The sequence below is a fragment of the Paralichthys olivaceus genome, chromosome 5 (genome assembly GCF_024713975.1).
Source record: "Paralichthys olivaceus isolate ysfri-2021 chromosome 5, ASM2471397v2, whole genome shotgun sequence".
Lineage (NCBI taxonomy): Eukaryota > Metazoa > Chordata > Actinopteri > Pleuronectiformes > Paralichthyidae > Paralichthys > Paralichthys olivaceus.
Window position 1 is genome coordinate 24144217 of NC_091097.1, and position 26865 is coordinate 24171081.

At 40.8% G+C, this 26865-nt stretch overlaps 1 protein-coding gene across 4 annotated transcripts in view; it reads right to left on the bottom strand.

The window, feature by feature from the left end:
* smg1 (SMG1 nonsense mediated mRNA decay associated PI3K related kinase) overlaps positions 1–26865 on the bottom strand; it is a 70010-nt gene that overhangs the window by 24757 nt on the left and 18388 nt on the right. For 3 of the 4 annotated variants that reach the window (XM_069524944.1, XM_069524941.1, XM_069524942.1), the window contains exons 14-35: positions 26172–26302; positions 24745–24906; positions 23113–23231; positions 22906–22993; positions 22694–22795; positions 22316–22453; positions 10727–10953; positions 10096–10295; positions 9375–9536; positions 9027–9181; positions 8764–8897; positions 7469–7777; positions 7125–7266; positions 6577–6727; positions 6096–6216; positions 5305–5550; positions 4791–4942; positions 4353–4488; positions 2522–2696; positions 2228–2366; positions 958–1176; positions 691–871 (exon numbers count right to left, since the gene is read on the bottom strand). In XM_069524944.1, the coding sequence (XP_069381045.1) occupies positions 691–871; positions 958–1176; positions 2228–2366; positions 2522–2696; positions 4353–4488; positions 4791–4942; positions 5305–5550; positions 6096–6216; positions 6577–6727; positions 7125–7266; positions 7469–7777; positions 8764–8897; positions 9027–9181; positions 9375–9536; positions 10096–10295; positions 10727–10953; positions 22316–22453; positions 22694–22795; positions 22906–22993; positions 23113–23231; positions 24745–24906; positions 26172–26302 (3589 nt within the window). The remainder of the gene's footprint in view (positions 1–690; positions 872–957; positions 1177–2227; positions 2367–2521; positions 2697–4352; positions 4489–4790; positions 4943–5304; positions 5551–6095; positions 6217–6576; positions 6728–7124; positions 7267–7468; positions 7778–8763; positions 8898–9026; positions 9182–9374; positions 9537–10095; positions 10296–10726; positions 10954–22315; positions 22454–22693; positions 22796–22905; positions 22994–23112; positions 23232–24744; positions 24907–26171; positions 26303–26865) is intronic. The other variant, XM_069524943.1, reaches the window with a different exon arrangement.

A 26865-nucleotide genomic window follows, 5' to 3' on the forward strand; every position in this document is an offset into this window, starting at 1 on the left:
CCTTGCACTAAAATAGCTCCTGTTGCACTTAAATATGCCCTGCTCAACTGTAACAGAGACAACAGCCATCCTCCAGTAAGAAACCAGAAATATGGCATTCATGATTAAATGCATTTAACATCAGCTGCTGTTTATGGTGGAAGATGAAGCGTTCAGACCACGAATATGAATGGGTCAGATTTGTTCTTGCTGTTGTCATATACCAACTCAGTTACTCAGTAGGGATTTCCTTGCCTGACCACGTGCCAATCAATTCATATCTAAAACTGTTCCGGCATCTAACCTTCTGCCTCTTGTTCTTTTGCTGGTTAAACCTACCTTTAAATTCTACTAACATCTGCCTACCTGTCTATGTGTGGAACGCACATCTCATGAATCCGTATCCTTCTTGATTTAAAACATGTCTATTGTAATTTTCCTGACATTTCCAAATATATATGAATCCCATTATTGAATAATAATAAAGCAAATTCATTTTATGAAAATAAATGATCATAAAATCTTCATTGCAGATAAACCAGGTTTGAGAAACACACAGTAGAGCATTACTATAGGCCAAGCAAACAGTCCATTCAAAACCAGCATGTTTAGAACAGGCACTCCACTTATAAATGTACATTATTTTAACAACTATTGCAGACTACCAGAAGAAAACCAAACATGTATTGCATATTTTGCCATTTGACTTACCCCTCCAGGGAGCAGTAGGGGTAGAGGCTAAGCCGAGCTCGAGCCCTTCCCTCAGTTCACCAGCATGCTTCACCAGCAGACGGAGAAGACGCAGCGTTGCCATGACAATCACATCATCATTGCTCTGTTTGTTGTTGTGATAGGACAGCAGGAGTTTAGGGTCATCCTCATCTATAGGGACCTAAAACACATAACATAAACAACAAGGGTTGCCCTTTCAACCATTCATGGACTTCAGCGGCAGCAAACTGTGTCTCTGAATCTGACCTGTCCAGCATTCAGCTTCAAGAAGGTGAAATAGGCTTGGCAGGAGACCCGGTATAGGCCAAAGATGCGGTCCACAACCCGTCTCCAAACACGGATCAGACCATCTGTGACAGGCTGGCCCACCTCCCCAAGCCAGGGACATGAAGCAGTTAGCTGCCGCCAGATCACGTCTACCATGTCGTCCTCATTGTCCTCCTGCTGTAGAGCCATGTCCTCATCCTAGCATACAACAGAACAATAGTCAGAACAATCTGCACTGCAGTAACATATGCACATACAGAAATGAGATATTTCAAAAAACACAATCTGGTATACAAATTTAACTGAACACTACCAAAACACTCACTGAGTTGTGAGTGATATTCCAAGACCTACCAATTCAAAATCCACTTAAGAACCAAAGCTTTTTAATAACACTAAAGAGGAAACCAAGTATAAATCATCCCTTTGCCTCAGCGCATGTTTATTTATTGTTTATCTCAGCAGTAAAGGATTAAATGGTTCAAGTCTGTTACTGTGTGACCATGGAGCTGATGTTGGAAAAGACACTAGATAGCTAGACACTAGATCACAATGGAAAGAAATGGGAATGATCTAAGAGGCACTTGATAACTTACACAATAACATCATGAATATTATTAACATGATATCAATAAAAAAGGTATAAAAATAATAACTATGAATGAAATGAACTCTCACTTAATGGTGATCAAAGCCAAAATTAGCCTGCACACTACACTGCATTGGTGAGAGGGGTCTATTGGTTTTAAGATAATAAAAAGGAAAATGTCAAACTAGATTTACTGCCCAGTGATGTCTCCACCAATCAGGGAATTTTCTGTGTAAATGCATATTTTCAAGACTCATATGAGGTCACTGTGACCTTTGACAGCTGAAATCTAATCAGTTAATCTTTTAGTCCAATTGACAACTGGTCAAAATGTAAAGAAACTCATGTTCATGAAGCTGAAATAAGTTTTGTTAGGTCATTGTGACCTTAATTTGATTTTCAAATCACTAATCCAGTAGTCCAAGTAAACGTTTGTACCAAATTTGAAAGGATTCTCTGGAAGTGTTCCTGAGACATTGCGGTCGGTCACAATGACCTTGATCTTTGACAACCAAAATATAATCATTTCATCCTTGGGTGCAACTAAAGCAATATTAAGAATGAAGACTTAATGAATGAAGAATGAAACATAATGAAATGGACAACACAAAACCATAATGCCTCTGGCTGTGGCCTGCGGAGAGGCTCAAAGATCTCTACCTGTATGCCAGTAGGACGACACATAGCCTGTCCCAGAATGCCAAAGATTGTTTCCTTGTCTTCTTCGCTGGTGGTTGCTGGTAGCAGCTCTTCTACCTCCTCCTTTTCCTCTGATAAGAGTGGCAATCCTTCCCCTTGGCTTAGGAGAAAATAAGTATAAATAATAGACTGTTTAAAGGGTTGATGAGCATGAAAATAAATAGTGGCATCTTTGAAAACAACAACAATAAATTAACATAACTTCACAAGTGAAGAATTGTATAGCATTATACAAGAGAAGCTTCAAACTGGTACCTAGACATGGTTGCCAGTCGGTCCACTAACCTGGCATTATCCACCACCTTCCTGCCCCAGCGGTAAGCCCAGCTAGCCAGGGCTGCCCAGGACTTGGCCACCTCTGGAGCCAGGCTGGTAGAGAGCTGGTAGAGTTGGCCCAACACAAAGTCTGGCTCGCCAACACCCACACTCACTGCACAGATTAACAAGAAGCTAGAATCAAATTGACAGCTCAACTTATCCTTTTGGTTGAATAGCCCTAATGTGCTAAGCAGTACAAGACACACATGGTCAAAGTATTTTAAGTAAAACATTAACTTGGAAGCATGTTCCCTTCTATTTTCCCTTCTATTTTCACACGAGAGAGAGAAAAACGACAGACGAACATTGTGGTTCAAAGCAGAATAGACAGAGAAAATTAATGTTTGATGTTTATCTGTTAATTTATGTCACAAACATAAATGGTTGCAACACTTTCTGCATGCATTTCAAAATATATCTGTTCATTTGTGTGAAAAAAGGGGTTTTATTGTGAAATATCTGCAGGAGCTGGAAATGCAGTAGTCATGCTTATGGCGATATTCAAGGCAAAGCCTATGCAAAAACTTTGTGCTGCAATAGCAGCTCCTCTACAGAAGCATACTGTTGAACTGAGGAGGTAAATATTGTGCATTAAACAGATGCAGTAAATATGAATTGATATTAATGTGAATATTGTGCATTGAATATATAAAGTTGCATAACTGCCTTTCTTTGTGTATATTTATGTCCGTACATTCAGCCTATAAAAAGAAATTGCAAAAATAATAAATATGACCCTAAATGTTTTTTTTGGAAGATATTTGTAGATCTCTGCTTTTGTTTCAGATAATAAAGTGATCTTGGGCTCAAAAGGGTGAGGGACCACTGCTGTAGCCCATGGAAAAGAAAACTGGTCCTTAAGAGGTTTGCAGGTTCAACAATCTATGAACCTGCACTAGCCCGGCACAAGCACTCAGTTTACTTTGGTGGAAATGGGGTAGTACGCAGAAGTTCATGAGTGTGTGTGTTGTGGAGTGAGGCATGACGATCTTTAGTCTTGCAGTCTTTACCGATGGTTGAAGTTATGCAGTGCTGCAGGTTGTGCTGCACGTTTTGGACAGCAGGTCTCATTTGTCAGTTGGGATGTCACGAATTTTGGTGCCACAATTATTGTCAGAGGAAATATGGCGGTTTCACGATTATCAATACTATAGAATGATTAAGACACACTAAAGCAGTATGTATAGCTAACAATACGGCTAATTAATTCAAATATGTATTTTTATCAACCATATCAAGTTCGTTTTTGTAGTGTTAAACAAGGTAAACAAGGATTTCTCCCCTCGCTGTGAACTCCTCCGTTAGAGTTTTTTTTGTCCAGCGTTGGTGGAAATAAGGCATTTCAGTTAAGTGGCTCACACACACAAACAAGCGCACCACACACTCACAAATTACCTGACTCGTGAGAGGCAGGACACCATAGTCAGATATCACAGTTTAAACAATTCTTACGGTTATGAAACTGTGACGTTATGAAACGGCAGTTATCGTAAAGCTGGTTAATCCCAACGTCCCTTTTTGTCAGTGATTTGAGTAAAGTAATGTTCTGTAGATGATGGGGTATGAAGTGTTAACAACCTACCAACCGACTATTGACTGTGCCCTCGTGGTAGAGTTCTGCTCCCCCCCAACATAAGTTATTGAGATATTAGATTGACATTTGTGAACCAATTCAGAATTGCAAAAGTGAGAGTTGTGTTTGTTATGTAGAATGCGTGGAGAGTAGACCACAGATGTGTCGTATTATTCAACATCATATTATTGTTACCTGAGGTCTCTGTGATGATGTGGGGAATGCCTTGGTCCTCGAGGGGAAGTTCGATCAGAGCAGAGATGTTCCGGCTCAGAAGTGACATGCTGCTCACAGCATTAGCCGAGTTTACTGTTCCTGACTTCTTTACCACCTACACAGAAGCATAACAAGTCCTTAAATTCTAGAATTGTTTTCTTTAATAAATCATCCTGCGCATTACTAGTGTAAAGGGGCGCTTGATTTAGGTATTTTTTTTTACAGATTCATCATTTTACTTTGAATTCCTAATATAGCAGGTTTACTTGCTGTAATGTTCAAAATACATATTTTTCTTTCACTGTTCACTGCTGCAAAGTCCTTATACCCTCATCCCTCCTCCTGATACAAAAATATGCACGCGGGCAGGAGAGGCGGGGGGATACTTTTTTTTTTTTTACTGATTGGTAAGCATGCCTGTTTAAGCAGAGGTGTCATGTCCTTCCAGTCGGCCAACAGCCATTTGCAGAGTGTCAGCAGTGAGCGGCACGCAGCACCTTCATTCTTCTCTACATGGCAGTAGGATAGAGCAGCCCCGCTCAGCATCTCCATGGCTGTCATGGACTGTCCTGCAGAGACACAGGGGCCTTAGAAGGAGCTAAAGACTGTATCCTGAGCAACATTATAAACACAATGCAAAGCTATAGAGGGTTCTGGCAACTGGGAACACATGGAAATGAATGTGTCAGATCAGCCTTTGGACGCATGTGCGTCTTCATAAGTTCAAAAATATTTTTCACCACTGTTCTGAATCATTACATCTTGTGTGTGCTGCAGGTTTGGGCTGATGGAAGATCACATTTTATTATGCTGTATACAGTATGTCAGAGATGTCAGTTGAGTCAGTGTTTATGTCTGCAAATAAGCTTTATCTTAAATTTTTTTTAATGTTCTACTAGTTCACAGCTTTAAAATGTCTACTGCTCCTTACCTGCAGTTCTCAGGACTTTCGCCTTTTCAATCTGCAGCTCTGCTCCCCATTTTTCTCCTAGAGTGCCCTCCAGAGAAAGACGCCTGAAGGTCTGGCTCAATTCATCCTGTGGCTTCTCGTCTTGTGTTCCACCAGCGCACTGGCTAAGCAAACGGGTCGCCAGGGAAATGTTACCTTTCTTACGGGCAAATTTGACAGCCGTCAGCCAAAGCTCCACTAGGTGGCCATCTATGGAGGAAGAGTAACCTGAAGAATGGAGAAATAAAGGAAATCTTACACAAAAAAACTCCAAGATAAATCTGTGTCCAACCTCAGACCTATTTTTCTGTTCACTGCATTTAGTCATTTTAAGACTATGTAAAGGTACTGCTGCCTTTCCATTGGTGTTCAAACAAGTGGCTTTTATTGTGAAAAAGTTATGGTGAAAGCAAATGCCCTTATTATTAATAAAACTGTTTTGTTGCTGTGATCAATCTTCCTGTTAACACTGATTATTAGATTCATAAAGCATTTCAAGTGTAAGTGATGAGGGACTAAAGGACTCATTCCTCATCTTGTTTTAAAAGTATTCAAGAAGAGAAGAATTAAGATGAGGCTTTAGTCCTGTGAAACAGAGTAGGACACATAGAAGGTGTGTGTTGTTAGGGTCACAGTACGTACGTAAGAACAGCTCAAAAACACAGCATCTTTCGCCGGGCACAGAGTCATAAAAGTAATAGAAGAAGCCAACAGTATGACCAATTTGATCAGAAAATGTAGCCAATGCACCTACCTCAGTCTCAGATATTTACCTTTAAGTTTGTGGAGGAGTTGTCTCTGGAATGTGGTGTATCTGAGGGCCTGAAGAAAAGGCTGGATGTCCTGTTGCTTACTAGAGCTCAGAACCTCACTGCATAGAGGAATTACACAGTCCTGCAAAGAACACACATCAGCATATAACGAGTGGAATTCCACTCCAAGCTTGTATTATTTTGTCAGTACGATCATTAAGTTTACTCAGCAGCTCTTTTTGCATCCATTTAGTTTAGACTATCTCTACCTCTTTACAAGCCAACCATGGGAGACATTCATTTAACAGTGTCATTACATAAATAGTGGAGAATTAAGGATCCTTGGTTGTGTTCTTTTTCATAATTTCCCTCTCTATTTTGTGATGTCCAAACCAATGATCACTTAAAGGAATCAAGTAACCAAGCTGCTCTAAACACTCTTATTGTAAATGCATAACAATTCAGATGGAATAAGTCAAATGAACAGTGGGGGTGAACATACTTCTTGTCCAGTGAGGGTGTTCTCCAGGGTGGCAGTGCAGTGTAGTTGTAGGGTGGGTAGAGTAGGCAGGGCATCAGACAGAGTGAGAGTGGACAGGCGAAGAGGACCCAAGCAGATCCGGCCAGTCTGTTTCAGGCAGCGCACCAATGTGCTACAACAAAACCGTTTCACAGGACAAGAGATTTGATATTGGTTTAACAAAAGCAGATTTAACAAAGTGACGATTGTTTTTCTTATACTTTTCTTTTTGTTTTCTGTCACTTTATGAATCAGATTTCTTCCACTTTTAATTTCATTAAATGACATTGTGCATTATAGACACTAATGAGCAACCACTATGAGAAATTGTTATTTTCATCATGCTGTCTGAAATTATTTCACTGGTCAAATAGTTTAAGTAGTTCTGCATGGTAATTCTGATTAATGTCATATTTCACCAACCTGAGTTAAATTTCCCAACAGTATTTACACAGTGGATTCCAACAATGAAAGAACCCTTCAGGACCTGACAGCGGTTTCTGTTTCCAATATTTCAGCACTATACTCACTCTGGACTGGCTGTTGTCCTCTGCTCCTGATGTTGATTGGCTTTCGACATGGCACTCACAGCACTTCGAAGAAGCTGCACCTCAATGGCTCTCTGCAGCTCAGTGGGATCTGGACTCATGGAGGGCAGAAGCCTCTTCAAATCTGAAAAATGCACACACACACACACACACACACACACACACACACACACACACACAGTCAAATACTTAAACCCCAATCAAAAGTGTGGTTTAGTGGACAATGCTTATAAAGCTTTAACAAAAACTGAAATGTTGCTTTTTGTATTTAATTAAAAACACTGAGCATTAGGAATGTTTTTAAGATAGTGTAGTAAGTCTGTTACCCATCTTATCCTTGCTGCCAAGTGAACTGTAGTCCTCTCCGGGCAGCAGCTCCAACTGAGCCCCACACTCTGCTAGATCTCCCTCCTCAAAGCGGCTCAGAGCCTGGATGTAGTTGAAATCTGTCCTCAGGTTGATGCTGATGGGGTTGGTGGAGTTCTGTTTGAGGGCATTGACGGTGGTCTGCCACTCCTTAACCGAGTCCCAATCACTGAGTGCCACATAACACTGACACATTTTGTTGGCCAGAAAGTTGATCACCTCAGGAGAACACTCAGTGGATTTCAGCAATACAGTCTTCCTGCTTTCACCTTTTGACAGACCCCGCCCCCACAAAAAAGCATTTAAATTAGGACATGTACAATGCTACAGTGTATTTTGAATGAACTATGCAAATTTGGTGCAGGTTTGGTCATTTACAGGTATTTTAAACTACTTTTAAACAATAAATCAGATCAACTTGAGTTCAGTTAGTCTCAGACACTCCCAGTTTCAAAGCTTTGTTGCTTTTGTTGATCACCTAAAGAGCATGGCAATTATTTGTGTGTTAACACATCAAATGTAACTCAAATACATTTGCACAAGACTCAAATGCAGAGTTCTATAAAACAACTATCTGATTAGACAAAAAACATGGCCTTCGGTTAAAAAACTTTACAAAGGGTTGAACATGCACAAAACCATATGACTCATAACTCATTAACTCCACATAAAGTACTTACTGTTAATGATTATTAACATGGGATGTCATTTATTACATGACGACTTTGTTAAACTTTAATCATTTTTTTCCTGCACTCTTTTAAACAATGTGGTATGTTTCATTCTGTCTCATTATGTCTTTCAACAGAATCAAACCAGCTTATCTGGCTTTGCTCAGAATTGTCGAGCCCAACATTCAATTGTTGCTGCTTGTCGTTTACATTTTTTGATTTTGATTTAAGTTCTTCCTTGTCATAACATGTTAGAACCTGCCAACTGCCGCCGAACAAACTGATGTGATATAGATATTAAAGATTCATTTTTAATATTCAGATGGTACATACAGTATGTACATTGCTTTGTAGATATTCATGATGAATATCAATGTTTTTTAGCAACACACAGCTACATTTTAGGTTATCAGTTACCTCTATAACTAAATTTTGAACACAAGAATGAACTCAACGTTCATTTTTGAGCTAAATAGAGAAGTGAGGTCAGCAGTTAGAATTGAGACTTAATGACTTAGGTGCATATGCAAGATGAATCAAAAAAAATCTTATGGCAGCTGGACTGTATTATACAAGATGGTTACCATTGCTGGTGTGCTTGGGGCTGCTTGTGTTGCTGGAAAGTTTGAGCAGGCAGCATTCAGAGCTTTTTATGCTGCAGTCCATCCCTGTAGCAGCAGAAAGCTGATCCTGATACTCCAGAGCTGCCTTCTCGTACCTAAACACACAAAGTTATTATTTAGCAGAGGACAGACAAATAAATGAATAAATATCACGTGAATGGAGAGGATGTAGCAGAGTATTCTGCTGAGCTACCAGAATGTTTGGTAAAGACGGTTTTGCTTACCGTCCCTCAGCCTGCAGAGCGACTGACGACAGCCAACTCAGACTCCTGCCAGTGGTCAAGAGGCTCCAGGCTGCCAGGCCCTGGATGGCCTCAGGACATCGCAACTCACACAGAGCCTCCACCAGTAATGTCAGAGGAATCTCCACCTCTGGACCCTGAAAAGCACACACAAACATGGAATCAGCTGATCAAATAATGCTGGCACCCAACTACAGTATATACAAGAGACAGGCACATAGAGGCAACAGAGGCTCCAGCCAGTGTCCATTGTCTGCTACACATAACATTTGAAAGTACAGCATATGTGAATCACTTGAAAGCTTCATGTAGCAGTGTATATGTACTGACCTGGGTGATACTGTTTTTGATCTCTGTAAGCAGGTCAAAGCCATGACGAATGGTTACTGCCGGTTGACCAGACAGGAGACCAACCCTCATCAGTGCCAAGCGAATCCTTGTCAGCCAATCTTGGCAGGTCTGACGATTGGTGTAGAAGAATGTCCTGATACCCTTAGACAAAAAAAAAAAAAGGATTCATCATATTATGTAGATAATACTAGTTAAGAGGGCAAGCTTGGTTTAAGACTGCCCCGTGGACTCCACTGAAGTGGGTGAGTTTATGATGTTAGCGAAGCTGAAATCCATCATGGACGACAGCTCTCACCCCCTCATGACACTGTGGCAGCCCCAAGTAGCTCTTTTATATTCATATCATATTGTAGTCTATTGTTACTGTATACATATATTTTTATACTTGCATCTTCATACAATTATACTATATACCATAAACTGGTAGTGTATTTATTTATACCCATTCATATATTTATATGATTGAGAAAACTATATATATATATATATAGTTGAATTTCCCTAAAGGGATTAATAAAGTATTTCTGATTTCTCATTCTGATATAAATATATATATAAAGATTTTTTACTTGTTGCCCCGGTTTTGGATCAATCTTACCCCATCTTATTTTCCCTGGTTTCAGCACTCCTTCTTGATTTTCATATGTTAGATGCTCAAATTGTCAACTAGTTGTGGGGTCTGATACTTTTCCTTGCATACCTTTGGTGGGGCGGTGAGAGCATTGGCACAGCCCTCATAAGCATTGTACATGAGCTTCTCCAGGTTCTCCAGGTACTGAAGCAGCAAAGCGAGGCGTAGTTGATTGGAGTGGTGACCATCGCCATCACTTCCGGCAGCAGCCCATGCTCCAATGTCCTGCTCTGGGTTCAGACTGTGAGCAGCCAGGCTCCGGATCATACCTGAAACCCAGCAATGCAAAAGAAAAACAAGGGAATGAAAGTCAGGAGCTTAGTCAATTACTGTATATTGGCTTATGTTTTACTTAAGTTTGTTTTGGTGTATTAGACATGCTATCAATGGTAATGCACACATCTTTCATTACCACATTTCAGGTATGGATGTATGACAGCTAAATGTGGTCTATTTGCAAAATCTACTGGCTATTAAAAAAATGCACAGTATATCATGTAGGAAAAACTTGGTAACAAATTTAACACTAGACCAAAGCAAATGCATTCTGAAGGGTCATCATATTGAAAACAATGGATTACACAAAAGGTATGCTAACATGTCCACACTTTGATCTTACTAAGAAGTGTCAGAAGAGGCTTACAAACCAAAATACTATTTTCCGTTCATTAACGACACAAATTCTATCTTGTCCCTGTACCTTCAATGGTCTGAAATGTGTCCTGAGCTCGGCCCAGTGGCGTTCGAAGTTTAGACAGTACAGTGAACTGTGCAGCCTCCCACACTGCCCATTGCCACAGCACCACATCAGACTTCAGCAGTGCCCGTGGCACTACACCTGGCCTGCTGCCATTCACACTTCCTCGGGCATCCCGTTTCTCAAGCCGCTGACAGCTGTAGTATAGACGTTCCATCCAGGGATCTTTCCTGAGGGGAAACAAATGTGAAGATTAGAGTCTTATTACATCACTGCGTGATACAGTCATGAGGTAGGCCCAGAGGGGTACAGACTGACAGGATAACATTCTGTAATAGAGTAGACAGACATACAAACACACACACACACACAAGGTCAATGGAGGGGGTAATTTATCTGCAGGAGGACTAACTAGAATATATTATCCTTACACACATTTTCAGACATGTCCTCCAGAGGACCTCCTAATATTTGGGTCTGGACTTCCTCCTGAGTTTTCCTTTCACACATGCACAATGCAGCGGGAGGTTCTCAAACTTGTTTACAATAGCAACAAATCAGACACAGAATTCAGGCAATACACAGAACTCACATATATGAAGTGCCCTACTGATTTTAGTTCATACTGTAGTACTCTGATATCTGTAATGTAGGTTTATCCTTATGCTGATTTTGTCATTTTTCTTCATGTATCACTTTTGTGGTTTAATTTCAACATTAATATGGGAAACTGTATTTGCATGTCATGAGGACATGACAGTTTTAGTGGGGGGAGAGTGTAGTGCCCTTCTGATTGCAGTTCATTCTGTAGTACTTTAGTATCTGTAATGTAGGTTTATCCTCATTTTTCTTAATGTATTACTTATGTGGTTTAATTTCTGCATTAATATGGGAAACTGTGTATTTTAGTTAAGATGTTCAAATATCCAATATTTAGAACAGACCTTGAACTTCTCGTGTCCGTTTTCGGTTTTTTATTGGATGGACAGGTGTCAACCAATCAAGTTAGGTTAGGATTTTGACCTGTCGGATTCTGTGAAGGGCGGGACTTAGTTCGGACCATCCGGGATGGAGCGTGGAGAAACCCGAGGACAGAAAGAGAGGATAGTACGCAGTTCTAACTTCCTCATAGTCTTAGTAAATACAGTACTTTGTAAGAATTACGTCCCAGCGGGAGTGCGACTCTGTGTAACGTCAACGTGTTGGGAGACGTCTGAGTGAGTATTGTTGCTAAATTAGCTGTTACTGCTAGCACGTGAAACGGAGTTAGCTGACTAGCGTGCGCCTTCACAGGAGCGGAGGAGACCTGCGTCAGGCTGCGTGTGGGAAGCCTGGGTTTATTTACAAGTGTCTGACTGAGTATAGAGATTGTGAACGCTAAAGTTACGCACATTTCTGGTTTTCTAACAGTGTATTCATTTGAGGTTTCGACTTTTAATGTTGTGCTGCGGACATTGCCACTCATGCTGCTGCGGTAGAGGTGCTCAGGACTTGCCGCCAGGGACTTCCTGCACGTGGACAGAGCTTTCCTTCTGCTCGCTGCGGTGTCGGGGGTTCGAATGGACTGGTACTACCAGCTGTCAGAGTTTCCAAGGGACCGTGAGTACGAACAATTCTTCAACATATGAGCTCCAACTCTGAGTTAGAAAATCCCGGGTATCATCTTTATTAATTGTCTATTTTATTTGTGTGGGGGTTTGACGTAAATGCTGTGATATGTTTGCAATCCATCTGTGTGTTTGAGGGGGATTCATGTTTAACAGTTATGTAAGCATTTCATCATAGGATAATCTGATTTATGTGGAACATTAAAGAGCTATAGTTGAGTAAGTATGAAGCATGGGAGTTAAAGCTCACACATACAGTTTAGCTATATTATAAGCTAACTGGGCCTCTTCGCACCTTGATTATAAATCATATTTTTGTACACAACTCCCAGTTTATATTTGTAGCCATCACCTATTCCTTTCCCATGCAAAACAGGTGTTTAAAGTATAGAGTCTGTAATTACAAGGGTTAGAACCAAAAATATAGGAATTGAGTGAGGGGGCTACACGTGGGGGCTCGTCCGGGATAATTGTGTACTGTGATAGTGTGTGAGCATAGAAAAAAAAAAAGGTGTAATGCTAATTTGTTAACTATAGCCTTGTTTTTTTTCTTTTGTGAGTAACTTAAAAGTGTATATACTCTCAGCGAAAAGGGGAACAGTGAATAGTTAGGACACTATGGAGCCTGAAAAAATAGTGAAACGGTGTGAGGACAAGGACACTGATGTAACTAAAGCAGTCGTGCTTAGTGAAGTTTCTGTGGATGTAACTGATGGTGTTATTTACAAAGCACTGGATGGGGCTAAGATTTTTGGTCACAGTAAAATAAAGGGGAGGTGTTTAGGACACTCTGAAGATAAACAGTTAATATTGGTTGACATGACTTCAGCCGACATACCTAAACAGCTCTTATCTGATGGTGGTTTAGAGACTTGGTTCATTAATGTCATACAGACCCATACTGATCCAGTCCTTCATGAACCAAAAGACTTTCAGGCCAAGTTAATGTCATTCCTAGCTCATGAAGGGAAGACCTTAGCTGATGTCACAGGCTTGTTAACTCCTGCCCTGCCCACCACAAGAGACCTTAATACAGAGCTAGTGACTGCTATCTCCTCATTAGTTGAAAAGTGCCACATGCCTACAGATGGACAAGTGTATCGCAAGCTCTGCCTGTTCTCAGGTGTTAAGCCAACTCCACATGGAGGAGAGGAGTACAAGCCCTGGGCTGAACAAACCGCGCACATGCTAGATGAATGGCAGTGCCTTGACACAGTTAAGAAACAGAGAATTGCTGAGAGTCTTAAAGGGCCAGCAGCAGACATCGTTCAATTTTTAAGAGTGAGTGATCCCAACTCCTCTGCCAGTGACTATTTAAAAGCCCTTGAAACAGCTTTTGGTACCACAGAGAGTGCAGCTGATCTCATGGTGAGGTTCTGTCACACATTCCAGCAGGAAGGTAAGAGACTTTCAGCATACATACTCAAACTGGATAAGTTGTTGCATGCAGTTTACCGTAAAGGTGGAATTCAGGTGGCAGACATGAATTGTGCTCGCATTGAACAAGTGGCGAGAGGATAACTCTACATGATCTGGTAGCACTGCGAATAAGAATGACATACAAACTTAAGCCTCATCCAAGCTTCACAGAGCTGCTGCGTGATGTCAGAGAAGAGGAAGAGATGATTCTTGAAAGACAAACTGCGAAGAATGTCACACCCACATCTTGAGTTAAGTGTGCAGAGTGTGCTACTGTTTCCATTGCATCTGGTCAGTCAGAGCCTGTAACCGAGGCTGCTGTTTGAGAAAATGACTGCCATAGAAAGCCTGAAAAGAGAATTTCAAAGTCTCAAAGGTGAGGTCACACGCCTCTCTGCTTCAGTAGCTGCCTCCGAATGTGCCACCCAGCATCAGGCAAGAGAGAACAACCAACCCTCAGTTTCGTGCTGATGTCTTTTGTTACAGGTGTGGTGAAGATGGTCATTTCCAACGTGAATGTTCAAACCCAGAAAACCTCAGAAAAGTCAACAAGCATCTCCTAAAAGCTAAACAGCATGTGGGAAACTCCCCAGGGGCTCAGTAGAGGAAAGGCCTGATACCCCGGAGAAGATACGTTCCACCAAGTGTGACAAGCTAAACGAGAAGAACTATAGCCTCCCTGAAGGTTTAGTTGGACCGAGCAATGTTGTCCCTGTACAAATTAAAAGTATCCACGGTAAAGCCTTACTTGATTGTGGGTCTCAAGTCACTCTGCTGTATTAGGGCTGGGTGGTATATTGGTATTAAGTCTTATACCAATATATTTTTGAAAGAGATATGTAGTTGAGACAATACCGCCATATGGATATTTAATAATGTTTTGATGTTGCCTTACAACTGCTACTTTGTAATGCCGTTTGCTGCTCCTCTCTGTGCCAGCATGAAACTCTGCTGCTCAACCCCACCTCTACATATGGAGGTAGTACGTAGGTACATACGTAAGTACGTAGGGGCATACGTGCACAACAATGCATCACAACAAACTGTAAAAAAAACAAAAAACATGTCAGACGGCGCTGGAGGAGAACGACCACTTAGTGCCCAAGAAAAAAAACAACGGCTCTGTCATATGGAGGTATTTACGGCTTTCGAGTTGCAGATGTAGAGCAACTTGATGTGTTTTGCAAAACATGCTGAAAACAGATCGCATCTAAAGGTGGAAGCACCTCAAATCTCTTACACCATCTACAGCAGGACCACCAACTGCTGTATGAAGAGAAAGTCAAACTACGTGGTACTGCTGTGGCCTCCAGGTTCTCGCCTGTGTTGGCCTCTCTCCCAAAACAAAGCTCGTTGCAAGTATCATTTAGTAGTGTGGTGCCTTACGACTGGAAGAGTAAAAAGTGGCGCGACATAACCAAGGGAGTGGCATACCACATCGCCAAGGATATTGTCCATATATCAGTGGTCAAACAGAAGGGATTCATAAATATGCTTAAAGCAATTGACTTGCGGTACCAATTGCCCAGCTGTCATCACTTTTCCAGGGAAGTTCTGCCCGAAATGTGCGCGATGGTCAGACATAATTTAGCAGAAAGGCTTGCTAAAGTGACACATTTCGGGTTAACTACCCATATCAATACCAATACTAACAATACCGTACATGTGCTTAACCGTGCACTTAATTGAAGACTGGGAGATGAAAACAGCGTGCCTCCAAACCAGGGTTATTATAGTTAACGAAAACTAAGACCAAAACTAGCAATGAAAAAATAATTTAGTTAACTGAAATAAAAATAACGACAATTACAAAAAAAACTCAAACTAAATAAAAACTGCAATGAACAATGCAAAAACTAAACTGAATTGCAGATAAATTCAGCTTCGTTGCCGTTTTGTTTTCTCCCTGGATCCCTCTAGAGGGTGGCAGCATAGCGGCTATTGTCTGTCGTATACAGCAAGAAGAAGGTGCTTAGCGAGCATTTTATGATTTGCTAGGAATGGCTAAAGTTGCAGGACGAAAAAGCCAAAGCCCGATATGGGAATATTTTGAGGACGACCCACTGATGGCTAAGAGTAAATGTATCGTGATGAGGACTGAGGGGAACATTTGTGGTATGCAACTAAAGGGGAAAAATCCCACAAATTTGAAAGTTCATCTTCGGAGCTCTCACAGAGACGCTCATGAAAAGTTCCAGGCGTGGGAAGGCGGCCAGCCCTGAGTCAGACGGCTGCCACGCATTAAGAGCTCCGCAAACCCAGCAAACCTTATCTCAGTGCCTTGCACAGGAAAGCACATGGTGTGCTACCACACATGAGCACCATAAACGTGAGCAGGCAATGGTTGAAATGTTAATTGACACCAGGCTTTCCATAAGACTGTGCGACAACAGTTCATTCAAACAATCCTGCAGGTTGCTGGAGCACAGATTTAAATGGTGATGATCATTTCAGCTAATTGTCTCAGGGGCATAGATGCAGTCTTTATGGTTACATAAGAATTGTAAACCATCAACCACCAATGTTCAAACCATCTTGTCTCTCTCTCACCTTCTCTACTGCAACTTACATCCTGTTTTTGTTGCTGATATATATAGTTTGTCTTTGGATAAGGGCCTGTTAAATAAAAGTTCACACTAAAGTTTAATAGATTTACACTCAGAAATCATTTGACTAGTAGTGCAATTCTTATTTTCATATTTACAATCTTTTACTCGGGCAGATATGAGGCATCCATTTCTTATCAAGCCATCTGTGAAATAACTGAGCATTATGACTGTATGGGGTGAGATGAATTGGATTTGTCTTTTAGTTATAGGAGTGTCACCAGTGTCACATGTCAAAGGTTAAAAAAAACTACATTTTGCCTTGTTTCTGGAGGTTCACAACTGTTTTTGTGTGTTAAGGTTTTTCCACAACTTCATGCTGGAATACAGACCATTTCAAGTTTTACCTGCAGGTGATGGTTAAAAAATTAAATACAAGTCAAGGCTTTCTCTTAATCCCTGGAAAAACTAAAACTAAATAAAAACTAAACTGAAACTAGTTGATTCCTCAAAATAAAACTAAACTAAAACTACAAATCACTTGTTGAACTAACTAAAACTTAACTGAAAAAAAGCAAACTAAATAAAAATAAAAACTAACGAAAATTTCAAAACTATAATAACTTTGCTCCAAACGAGCGATTTCCCTGACAATCACAATTGTGAGCACATTGCCAATGCTCTGCTCTGTTAGCTGGGGGCTTGACGAAAAGGGACTCGTAGCTGTAACAACAGACAACGGGAGCAACATCACCAAAGCGGTGGAGCTGAAAAAGTGTCTCAGGATGCAATGCTTTGGTCACCGACTTCATTTGGCTATTGGTAAGTGACTACAGTGTTACAGTGTTTTATCTAATACAGTTCCAAACAGGTCAGGCCTCTACTATTGTTTACATGTTTGTTATTTGCACAGCTCTGTAAGAGCAGTTTTATGCCTATTGTGTAGGATGTAGGCTACTTGATTTTGAACTATAGCTTTCATTTATTTTTTTTACCAGGAAGGTTTTAACTTTGATAGTCTAAATAAAACAAGTTTATGATGATTACTTTTAGCATTGAGTTAAAACTTAACACTTTGACCGTTTTGTTTAAAATACCGATATATATCGTATATCGCCATTCGGACTTAAAATACCGGGATATGAGATTTGGTCCCTATACCCCAGCCCTATGCTGTATCGTTCCTTTTAAGATGAACATCTAAAGCACCTCCCACTGACCCCTATTGAATGCTTAGAGATATGGGGTCTCAGTGTGGACGAATACCCCTATGATTGGTATCTGTGCTTGGAGTTCTATGAAGATGTAGTAGGTGTTAAAGAGACTGTCCAAACACTTGTGCTGGTGTGTCCTGATCCGGTCATGACGGGCGAGTATTCCATTGTAGTTGGAACAAATGCTTCCACTGTAAGGAGACTATATCAGACTTGCAAAACTCAAAGAGGGAACAATTTCATCCACAGTCTATCTGTTCATCCAGTCATCAAAAAGGCTTACGAGACATTTCAGGAAACCCCTGATGAGGAGACAGAGACAAAGAGAGGAACAGTCTAGTTCACCAGAACCCAGCCCAGCAATCGTCATCCTCCTTTAACTTAGGTAACTCACTCCAGCCTCCTGAGTGGAAGGAGAGACTGTGTCAAGAGATGATGGAGAGAAAGGAGGTTTTCTCCTACAGTTAACTTGTTGTTGGTTGTGCTAATTCCACAGAGCACACCATTCATGTAACAGACGCGTAACAGACAAGTACTCCAGAGAACGTTCCAGACACTTACCTCCTCATGATGTAGATGATGTTAGGAAACATATCCATGAGCTCAAAGAGGCTGGAATCATTTCTGAGTCCAGGAGTCCCTATGCGTCACCGATTGTTGTTCGTAAGAAAAATGGAACCATATGTATATATGTGGATTACAGAACATTAAACAAGAGAACAATTCCTGACCAATACACCATCCCCAAAGTGGAAGATGCTCTGTCCTGCTTAACTGGTAGCCAGTTGTTTAGCGTGCTTGATCTCAGAAGTGGCTACTACCAGATCCCTTTGGTGCAGCTGACAAAGAAAAAACCGCCTTCATCTGCTCAGTCGGGTTTTATCAGTGAGTGGATGCTGCAAGAGATTTGTGGAGCTCCAGCTACATTTCAACGTGTCACGGAGAGAGCAGTGGGTGATATGAATCTCCTAGAGGTATAGGTATATTTGGACAATGTAATCGTCTTCGGTAGAACAGTGCAGGAACACGAGCAGTGCCTTCTGTAAGTGCTGGACCGACTTAAGAGGAAGGATTAAAGCTGTCCTTGGACAAATGTCAGTTTTGCTGCCCCTCAGTCACCTACCTTGGTCACATAGTGTCTAGCGATGGCATCGGCACAGACCCTTCAAAGATCGAAGCTGTTAAGTCTTGGCCACGTCCTAAAAATACCACTGCTCTGCGCGTATTCCTGGGCTTCTGTGGGTATTACAGAAGGCTTGTCAAAGATTTTTCCAGAAAATGTCATCCACTCAACCAGTTGCTGCACGGCTGCGTTGTAGGTGGAAAGTCAGGGAAAGGGACAAAGACTGGAAAAGATGGCAAAACAAACAAAACTAAAGAGACAGAAAAGGAAACAAAGCCATGGTTCCACCCTTTGGAACCTTTTGGTTCTAGGTGGGATACGCCCTGTGAGGAAGCATGCGTGCTTGCATGTTGATGCAAGCAGAGAAGGTTTGGGGGGTGTCCAGTGATGAAGACGTGAAAGGCATGCCCACCTCTACAGTTAAAGCTGTCTGTCATATGACTTCAGTCGGTCCCCCTCGTCATAGACCCCACAGACCCATTGACATTTTAGGTTCTTCGAAGCATGCAGTGCCCAGAGCTTACTGTAATCTATCCTCTCAGTCTACGCACGAGCTACCCAAGATGACAACTGCACTGATTTCTCACTCCCAGCAGGAGCACCCTTGCTTTGGAGAGGTTTGACGCACAGTTAGCAAGGGGAATGTAGGGGGTGCTGACAAGGGCCTGACTCCAGAAACATCTCCAATATGCTAAAAGTTACTGACCACTTCACCCGGTATGCTCAAGCGTTTGCCACAAAAGATCAAAAAGCCTCAACAGTCGCCAAGGTGCCCTGGGAACAATATTTTGTCCACTACGGTTTACCAAAAAGAGTGCATTCAGACCAAGGCAGGGATTTTGTAAGTAGGCTCATTCATGAACTGTTGAACATGTTTGGAATAAGAAAATCCTGAATACCACCCTCAGGGTGATCCATAACCTGAGCGGTTCAACAGAATGCTGCTTGACATGCTTGGAACTCTTGATGCGCATGAGAAAAGTAAATGGAGCAAACACATCAGTCATCTAGTTCATGCTTACAATTGTTCAGTGAATGAGGCGACAGACTATTCACCATATTTTCTCATGTTCGGTCGAGAGGCACGGTTGCCAGTAGATTTGACATTTGAAAGTCTTGTGTGATGGAACATCCAGCAAGTCCTACATGCGCTATGTCAAAAACATGAAGCGTTAGCTCTAAGCTGCTTTTCAGTTGGCTGAGAGTAAGTCAGAGAAGAAATCGGAAGGAAATAAGACACGCTACGATCAGAGAGTTCGTTTCTGTCCACTTGTTTCGGGAGACAGAGTTTTGATTAGAAATCTTGGACTGACTGGAAAGCAAAAATTGGCTGACCGGTGGAAGTCCACTCTGTGTTCAAGCTGACGCCAGAAGATGGTTGTGGTCCTGAAAAGGTACTCCACCGCAATCAAATTCTGCCCATTGGTCAGGAGGTGAAGTTGCAGACAAGTGAGAAATCAGAGAAAACTGGATCTAATAAGAAAAGGACAAGGAAATGGCTCAGGGCCCAGAGAAATCTCTGATTTTCCCAGTCTCTGATGTGGAAGAGAGCAGAGCTCAGGAACCTACAGCATCAAGTGAATTTCCAGAGGACTGTTGAGACTGAGAGAGATACTACAGCCATGACAAACTCTTGATATCCTGACCTTAGGTCAAACTATGGACAGTTGAGACACTGACATAAACTTGGTTGTGTGACCTCAGAGACAGACCAGGTCTCCACCTAGATTGACCTATGACTCCCTGGGAAACCTGACTTTAGTTGCAGTCAATATACTTGGGGTTATTCCTATAGAGGTCAAAGTTCAAAATGAAACAATGTTTCCTATCAAAAGGTATAGAAGTACTCTTTACAAGTGGATGGGCTGAAGACAATGTATAAGTTGTTTATAAAAACTGTACATTGCAGAGGAAGTTATTTATATTTGCATGTCATGAGGACATGACAGTTTTAGTGGGGGGAGAGTGTAGTGCCCTTCTGATTGCAGTTCATTCTGTAGTACTTTAATATCTGTAATGTAGGTTTATCCTCATTTTTCTTAATTTATTACTTATGTGGTTTAATTTCTACATTAATATGTAAAACTGTGTAATTTTGTTAAGATATTCAAATATCCAATATTTAGAACAAACCTTGAACTTCTCGTGTCCGTTTTCTGTTTTTTATTGGATGGACAGGTGTCAACCAATCAAGTTAGGTTAGGTTTTTGAACAGTCGGATTGTGTGAAGGGCGGGACTTAGTACAGACCATACGAGATGGAGCGTGAAGAAACACGAGGACAGAAAGAGAGGATAGTACGCAGTTCTAAGTTCGTTATATTCTTAGTAAATACAGTATTTTGTAAGAATTAAGACCCAGTAACTCTATGTAACCTAAACCAGCTGGAGTGTGAGCCATGTTGGGAGATGTTTGAGTGAGTATTGTTGCTAAATTAGCTGTTACTGTTAGCACGTGAAACTGAGTCAGCTGACTAGCGTGTGCCTTCACAGGAGGGGAGGAGTTTCTGAGTGAGTTTAGATATTGTGAACTTTTAATGTTAGTGTGCTGCGGACATTGCCACTCATGCTGCTGCAATAGAGGTGCTCAGGACTTCCTGCACGTGGACAGAGCTTTCCCATGCAAAACAGGTGTTTAAAGTATAGAGTGTGTAATTACGGGTTAGAATAAAACAAAAATTGGAATTGAGTGAGGGGGCTACATATATACTTCAGAAAGACTATCGAGGATCTCCAGAGTTCAGTGCATTTCTGAAAGCATCTTATTTAGAACTAGATATTGCACCCTACAAGGGATGTTGGGATTAACCGATCTTACCATAACAGCAATTTCATAAGCGTAAGGATTGTAAAAAGTACGATTTCCAACTATGGTGTCCTGCCTTGAGTGAGTCACGTAACTTGTATGTATGCTGCGCTGTGAAATCTCTTGTGAGTCATTTTGTGTGTGTGCGTTGTGCTTGTTTGTGTGGGCGAGCCACTTAACTGAAAAAATAGTTGAGAAGAGAGAACAGAGGACATAGCGGCCTTATTTACACCAACAGTGGACAAAAAACTTCATTGGAGGAGCTAACAGCAAGAGGAGAATTCCTTGTTTACTTTCAGTTTCTGACCAGCTCCGAAGGAGCAGATGACATGCTGGCACACACAGTCACAAGTGTCTGCATAACTTTTTTTTTTGTTGACTCGTGAGGTCACTGTCAACTTCGACCACTGAAATTGATTCGAATCCAAATTTGAAAGGATTCCCTCAAGGTCTTCAGATGCTTCAGCATGTTTAGGAGGCAAAACTGAGTTTTTTGGGGTCACAATACACTTGACCACCAAATACTTAATCTTTTACTCAAACTGAACATATGAATCAAATTTGAAGAAATTCCCTAAAAGTCTCCTTGAGACATCATGTTCACAAGAATGGGATGGACAGACAACCTGAAAACACTGGCCCTTGGCTTTTTAACAATGTTTTCAAGTAAATGTAAATCAAAGATCTCATTATTATTACTGATTCACTGTTCATTTCAACAATGCATAATACAGCCAAAAGATTTGGGAAACATAAGCTGCTATACAAAGTCTGGTCCCTGCTGCATCAGTCTGTAACCAGGAGTGTAAAAGAAAAAGCCCATCTACAGAGCTTGTGTAAAATCTATGCAATTGATCTCCACATTACTATGACATGTACCCTCCACGGTGCAGAACCCCATATAAGATGAAGCTGATGAGGTCGCTGAAGTCCTGGGGGTGGAAGGTGCTGCTTGGTGCTTGGCTCATGTGCTGGCGGATGGCCAGTGAAATTTCCCTCATCTCAGATTGGCTGTTACTGTGAACAAATAAAACATAAACATCTCAATTATAAAAAATTAATGTACTGAAGTTAACAATGTGTTAAACCAGTATTTTCAGATTCAGAATCTGAAATATGTGATGACTGACTTCTTTCACTTTGACGTTCCTGTTCAATAGACCTGATCAGTATACCCAAATGTGAATACTATGTGCTGTATAAAGATATTATGTACAGTCTGAGGGCAACAGATCCTTTTTACAGTAGAGGTCTTACCTTAAAGCTACATCAAGGGGGATTGTCCTGAGCAACTTTCCATAGGCCTGCCTTACTCTAACAGTTGAGTGGACCAACTGCACTCGGCACACATCCACACACCTAATGGATGGATGAACACACACACAAACAAATGTTAAAAACAGGCATGTGCCATTATAGCTTTATCCTAAGTCCCAAAGGCTGTTGAATTGTGTGTGTGAGACATTTACCTCTGCAGCAGCTCAGTGGACAGAGACGAAGAAAGGACCTGTAAACTGTGGCAGGTCTGAAGGCAGATACTTTGGTCTTCGTTAAGAGCTATCGAGAGGAGTAAAAACGGGGGGGGCAAACTGATGAATGAAAGGATGCATTTGAAAATGACCTGTCAGCCTACAGGGGAAATTCTATGGTGGAAATGGCAAACATATTATGCTCACCGTTAGCCAGTAGGCCCCTGCAGAACTTGTTGAAGGAGGGCAGGGAGAAAAGGGGACTGTAAGTGTCTGACTTCTTCATCAGCACAGAGATTTCCTGAGCCCAGGTCAGCAGTAGCCTCCTAACACACCAACACAAATGTGTCACGCCTGTATCCTGTCACCTTTTGTATCTCGCTAAAATCTAGTTTTGCTGAAAACATGTCATACATTCCTCGGTTGTGGCCCTTTATGTAAATTGAACACTTCACAATGTTACCAAGATGTTTGAATACCACTTTTTCATGGACAATTCACTTTAAATTATAGTTTTATAAATGTTTCCTCAAAAACAGAACTTTTATACCCCTGTGAATTGTCACTGAGCAAATCCATCCCAAGAGATCCAATCACAAGTGAACAACTTTAAGTTCATCTATTCATAATTGGCATTAAAATCACTTGTCAGCGGATCTCACTTCCCTGCTCTGTTTTGCGAGGGACTGACAGATGTACCCAATGATGGGAAGTTTGGACATTGCTAGCATTTTCGAAAATAGACCACATGACAATGGTTGACGACTGTAAATTTTAAGGAAACTAACAACCTGGGAGCTAGACTTGTCCACTGTGTGTACCTCACTAAATGTATTTAAAAGTGAAGCAACCCTGTCTAATAGTAATTTAGAGCAGAGGCAACTTTGCACAGTGCAATAACACTCACAGAACTCACATTTCATCCTAAAAGCACATCCTTATACAAAGTATTACCCATAAGAGGTGTCATTACTTGTGTCTCCACACATGCTGTGTAAGTTGGTAATTTGGTTTTATGTAAGTTGGCAAAACGTCCAGATATTTTAAGTGGCAGGGTGTTAGTACCTACTATAGTATTATATGTAGGAATGATCAGTGGTATTATCTAGCTGTACATTTTAGTGGTAAAAACAAAAAGATATTTCGGCTGTATCTTTCTCCACATATAGATGGTGAACATTTCTCATTAAATAAGACTTTTCTCCTTAATGTCCTTGTTAAACAAAGGGTTGAATAATGAGCTGCTTTTTGGCTTCTCTACCCAAGCCAAAGTTTCTAATACAATGTTTTCTAAGCTTCAACCAGATTTGTATTAAATGCTTTTTTTAAATTGTGTTTAGTTACTTTCTCATAGTACCTTTCCTTTAATATGACTATTAACTGAATATTTTTTTATACATTTAATATATTTTTTTAATCAGCTTATAATAGCCCCAAGGTGTAATTATAAAGGACTCTTGACTCTGTAAGGGATTTTGGTGTGTAGTGCGAACTGATTGAGATGGTTTCTCCTAGAGTCCTGTAAAAATAACATGATAAAGGTCTGTGTGTAAAATCTTAATTTAAAAAATGTCTGTGAAAAAAAGTCAGGTTTGTAGTCTATTAACGTATTAAGTCCAAATTCTTGGACTTGACGTAGACTTTTCTATAAAACCTTTTGTAAAGGCATATGTACAAGAAAAGGTGTGTAGGAATAACAAAAGTAAAGTTTGTGGGGCCATGTGCGCTCATACCAATTTAACACAACTAATTTAACTGGAGATCAGTAAAATTATTATTTTAGAGAAAATACCTTTTCACAATTTAATAATTTTGCACATCATAATTCTTTTTTTTTACCTGGCCTCAGGGTACAGGTGCTCCTTTGACAGTAGATATCCCAGAAGGGTTAGCAGTGTGCTGAAATGTTTCTTAGTTGCTGTGGTCACAGTGCTGATGACTGCGCCATCAAACAGGGAGGGAGAAGATGATGACAGGCTGGATGAGATGAAATGATCATGTCTGGACAAAAACAAAACACACAACATGGGTTAAGAAGAGCAACCGCAGAGCAGAAAAACAATCAACATATTACTGTTACTCAGAGCATGCATTATGCTTAAACCTGAGCTTTGACCTTGACCGGTGCAAACTTATTGAAAAACTCTACACTCTTACATGTAATACAGGGGTAATACAAAGAGCACTACTTTCTTGTTCAGGGAACAAGAATAAATAAATATAAAAACATTTTACCTAAAAGCTCTATGGGGGGTAGGCTGTACCAAAATTAATAATTTGAACTATGATAAGGGTTCACAATCCACTGATATTGCACATGAAGCTAATTTACATATATTCTCAATGTGTGTATGATAATTGTAGCCTTATTCTTTCAGGTGCAACCATGGTGGGTTTGAGTGCACCTGGGACTAAACAAAAAAGATTTAGACTAAAGAAGTAGGCTGATTTTCACATCTTTAGAATACATCACTTTTATTCAATTTCAACTGTATAATGATATCAGTATACAAATGCAAAATGTAAACAAGTCAGATACTAAATGAATGTAAGAAAAATACCATAAAGAACAATTAGAATGATAGTAAAGAAAAGAACCTGAAAAAGTAAAATTTACATTGCGTGGGTTTTTTGCTGAGCTACTCTGAGAAACTCTGGCTCAGGTTGCATATGTTTGGCTCCAGCAGCTGACAGGTATATCATTCCCTCCGATGAAAATTGATATCTTTCATCAAGACAGTCATCATGGCAGACAAAACGATTTTGTCTGTCTCTGAAGTCCCTTGCCTTTCTCAGAGACAATCCATGCAGCAAGCTTCACAGGATCCTCTAAGAACGGTGATCCCATGTTTCAAAGAACCTGATGAGTGGGTGCTGCTTTACACTGCTTGATCTCTTATCTTCAGCTTAACCTGCTCCGGATAAGTTACTATGGTGATTTACCCAGATAAGAAATGAGTGAGCTTCGTAGTACAGAACACCCTGAAGTTAACCAGTTAACCACAAATCCTGCTTTATAGTACAGGCCCCAGGAGCTTTACAAACAACAATTAACCAAAAAAAACTGGCTATTCCTCATTTAACGACATAAGCATACACAAGTCACAAAACTAAGATTCAACAGTTACAGTGTGCTCTGTGCTAGCATGTGTATCAATAATATTCAGACATGATGCAACCCAGTGCATGTAAACCCTATTAAAGGACAGTTGGTGCATACATTAGCTGTTATATTTTACAATACATGGCACAGGTGTGTGTATTACCTGGTGCAGTGGGAGAAGAGGGTGTAGAGTACAGCATACTGGATTGCAGGGTAGTAGACAGCTAACTCAGAGTGAACCAGCTTCAGATTGTGACTGAGGAGAGCGAAGACAGTCGGGGACAAAGCCCACATCTAAACAGATAAAACAAATGTGTACAACATGAACACACATGCCCACATAGAACAGCAGTTCTGATTCTGATACACAGTTAAAGCTTGTCACAAGCAAACTGATGTGAGCTAGCTTTAGTTTCATGTGACCTTAGTTACAGATAAACAGCTACCTCGTTGGACATTTTAAGAAGGTAACATTCTTTTGCCCGATTTGTAACTTCATCTAACATGAACGGTGCAAATGTTTTGATTCTTAGATGCATTGCGACGCGGATGTGGATGACTCTGCATCAATGCAGGAACAGAACATAATCGATCCAAGTTCTCCACTATGTTCAGCAATGTCCCACCATTGCATAATTGTAACCACCTGGTTTTTAAAAAGATCAGCTCTAAGTGTGAGTGATTACAAAAGTGCAGAGGAGCAGAATCTCTTGGGGCCCGGAAGGGGCCACCTGATACGCTAAAGGCTTTAATCAGAGTTAATGGTTTCTTAAATACAGCCCACAAGTCTAAAACTGAATGAATGACAAATCAATGTGGAGAGCACTGACCACTGTTACAGACTTATTTTGTAAATT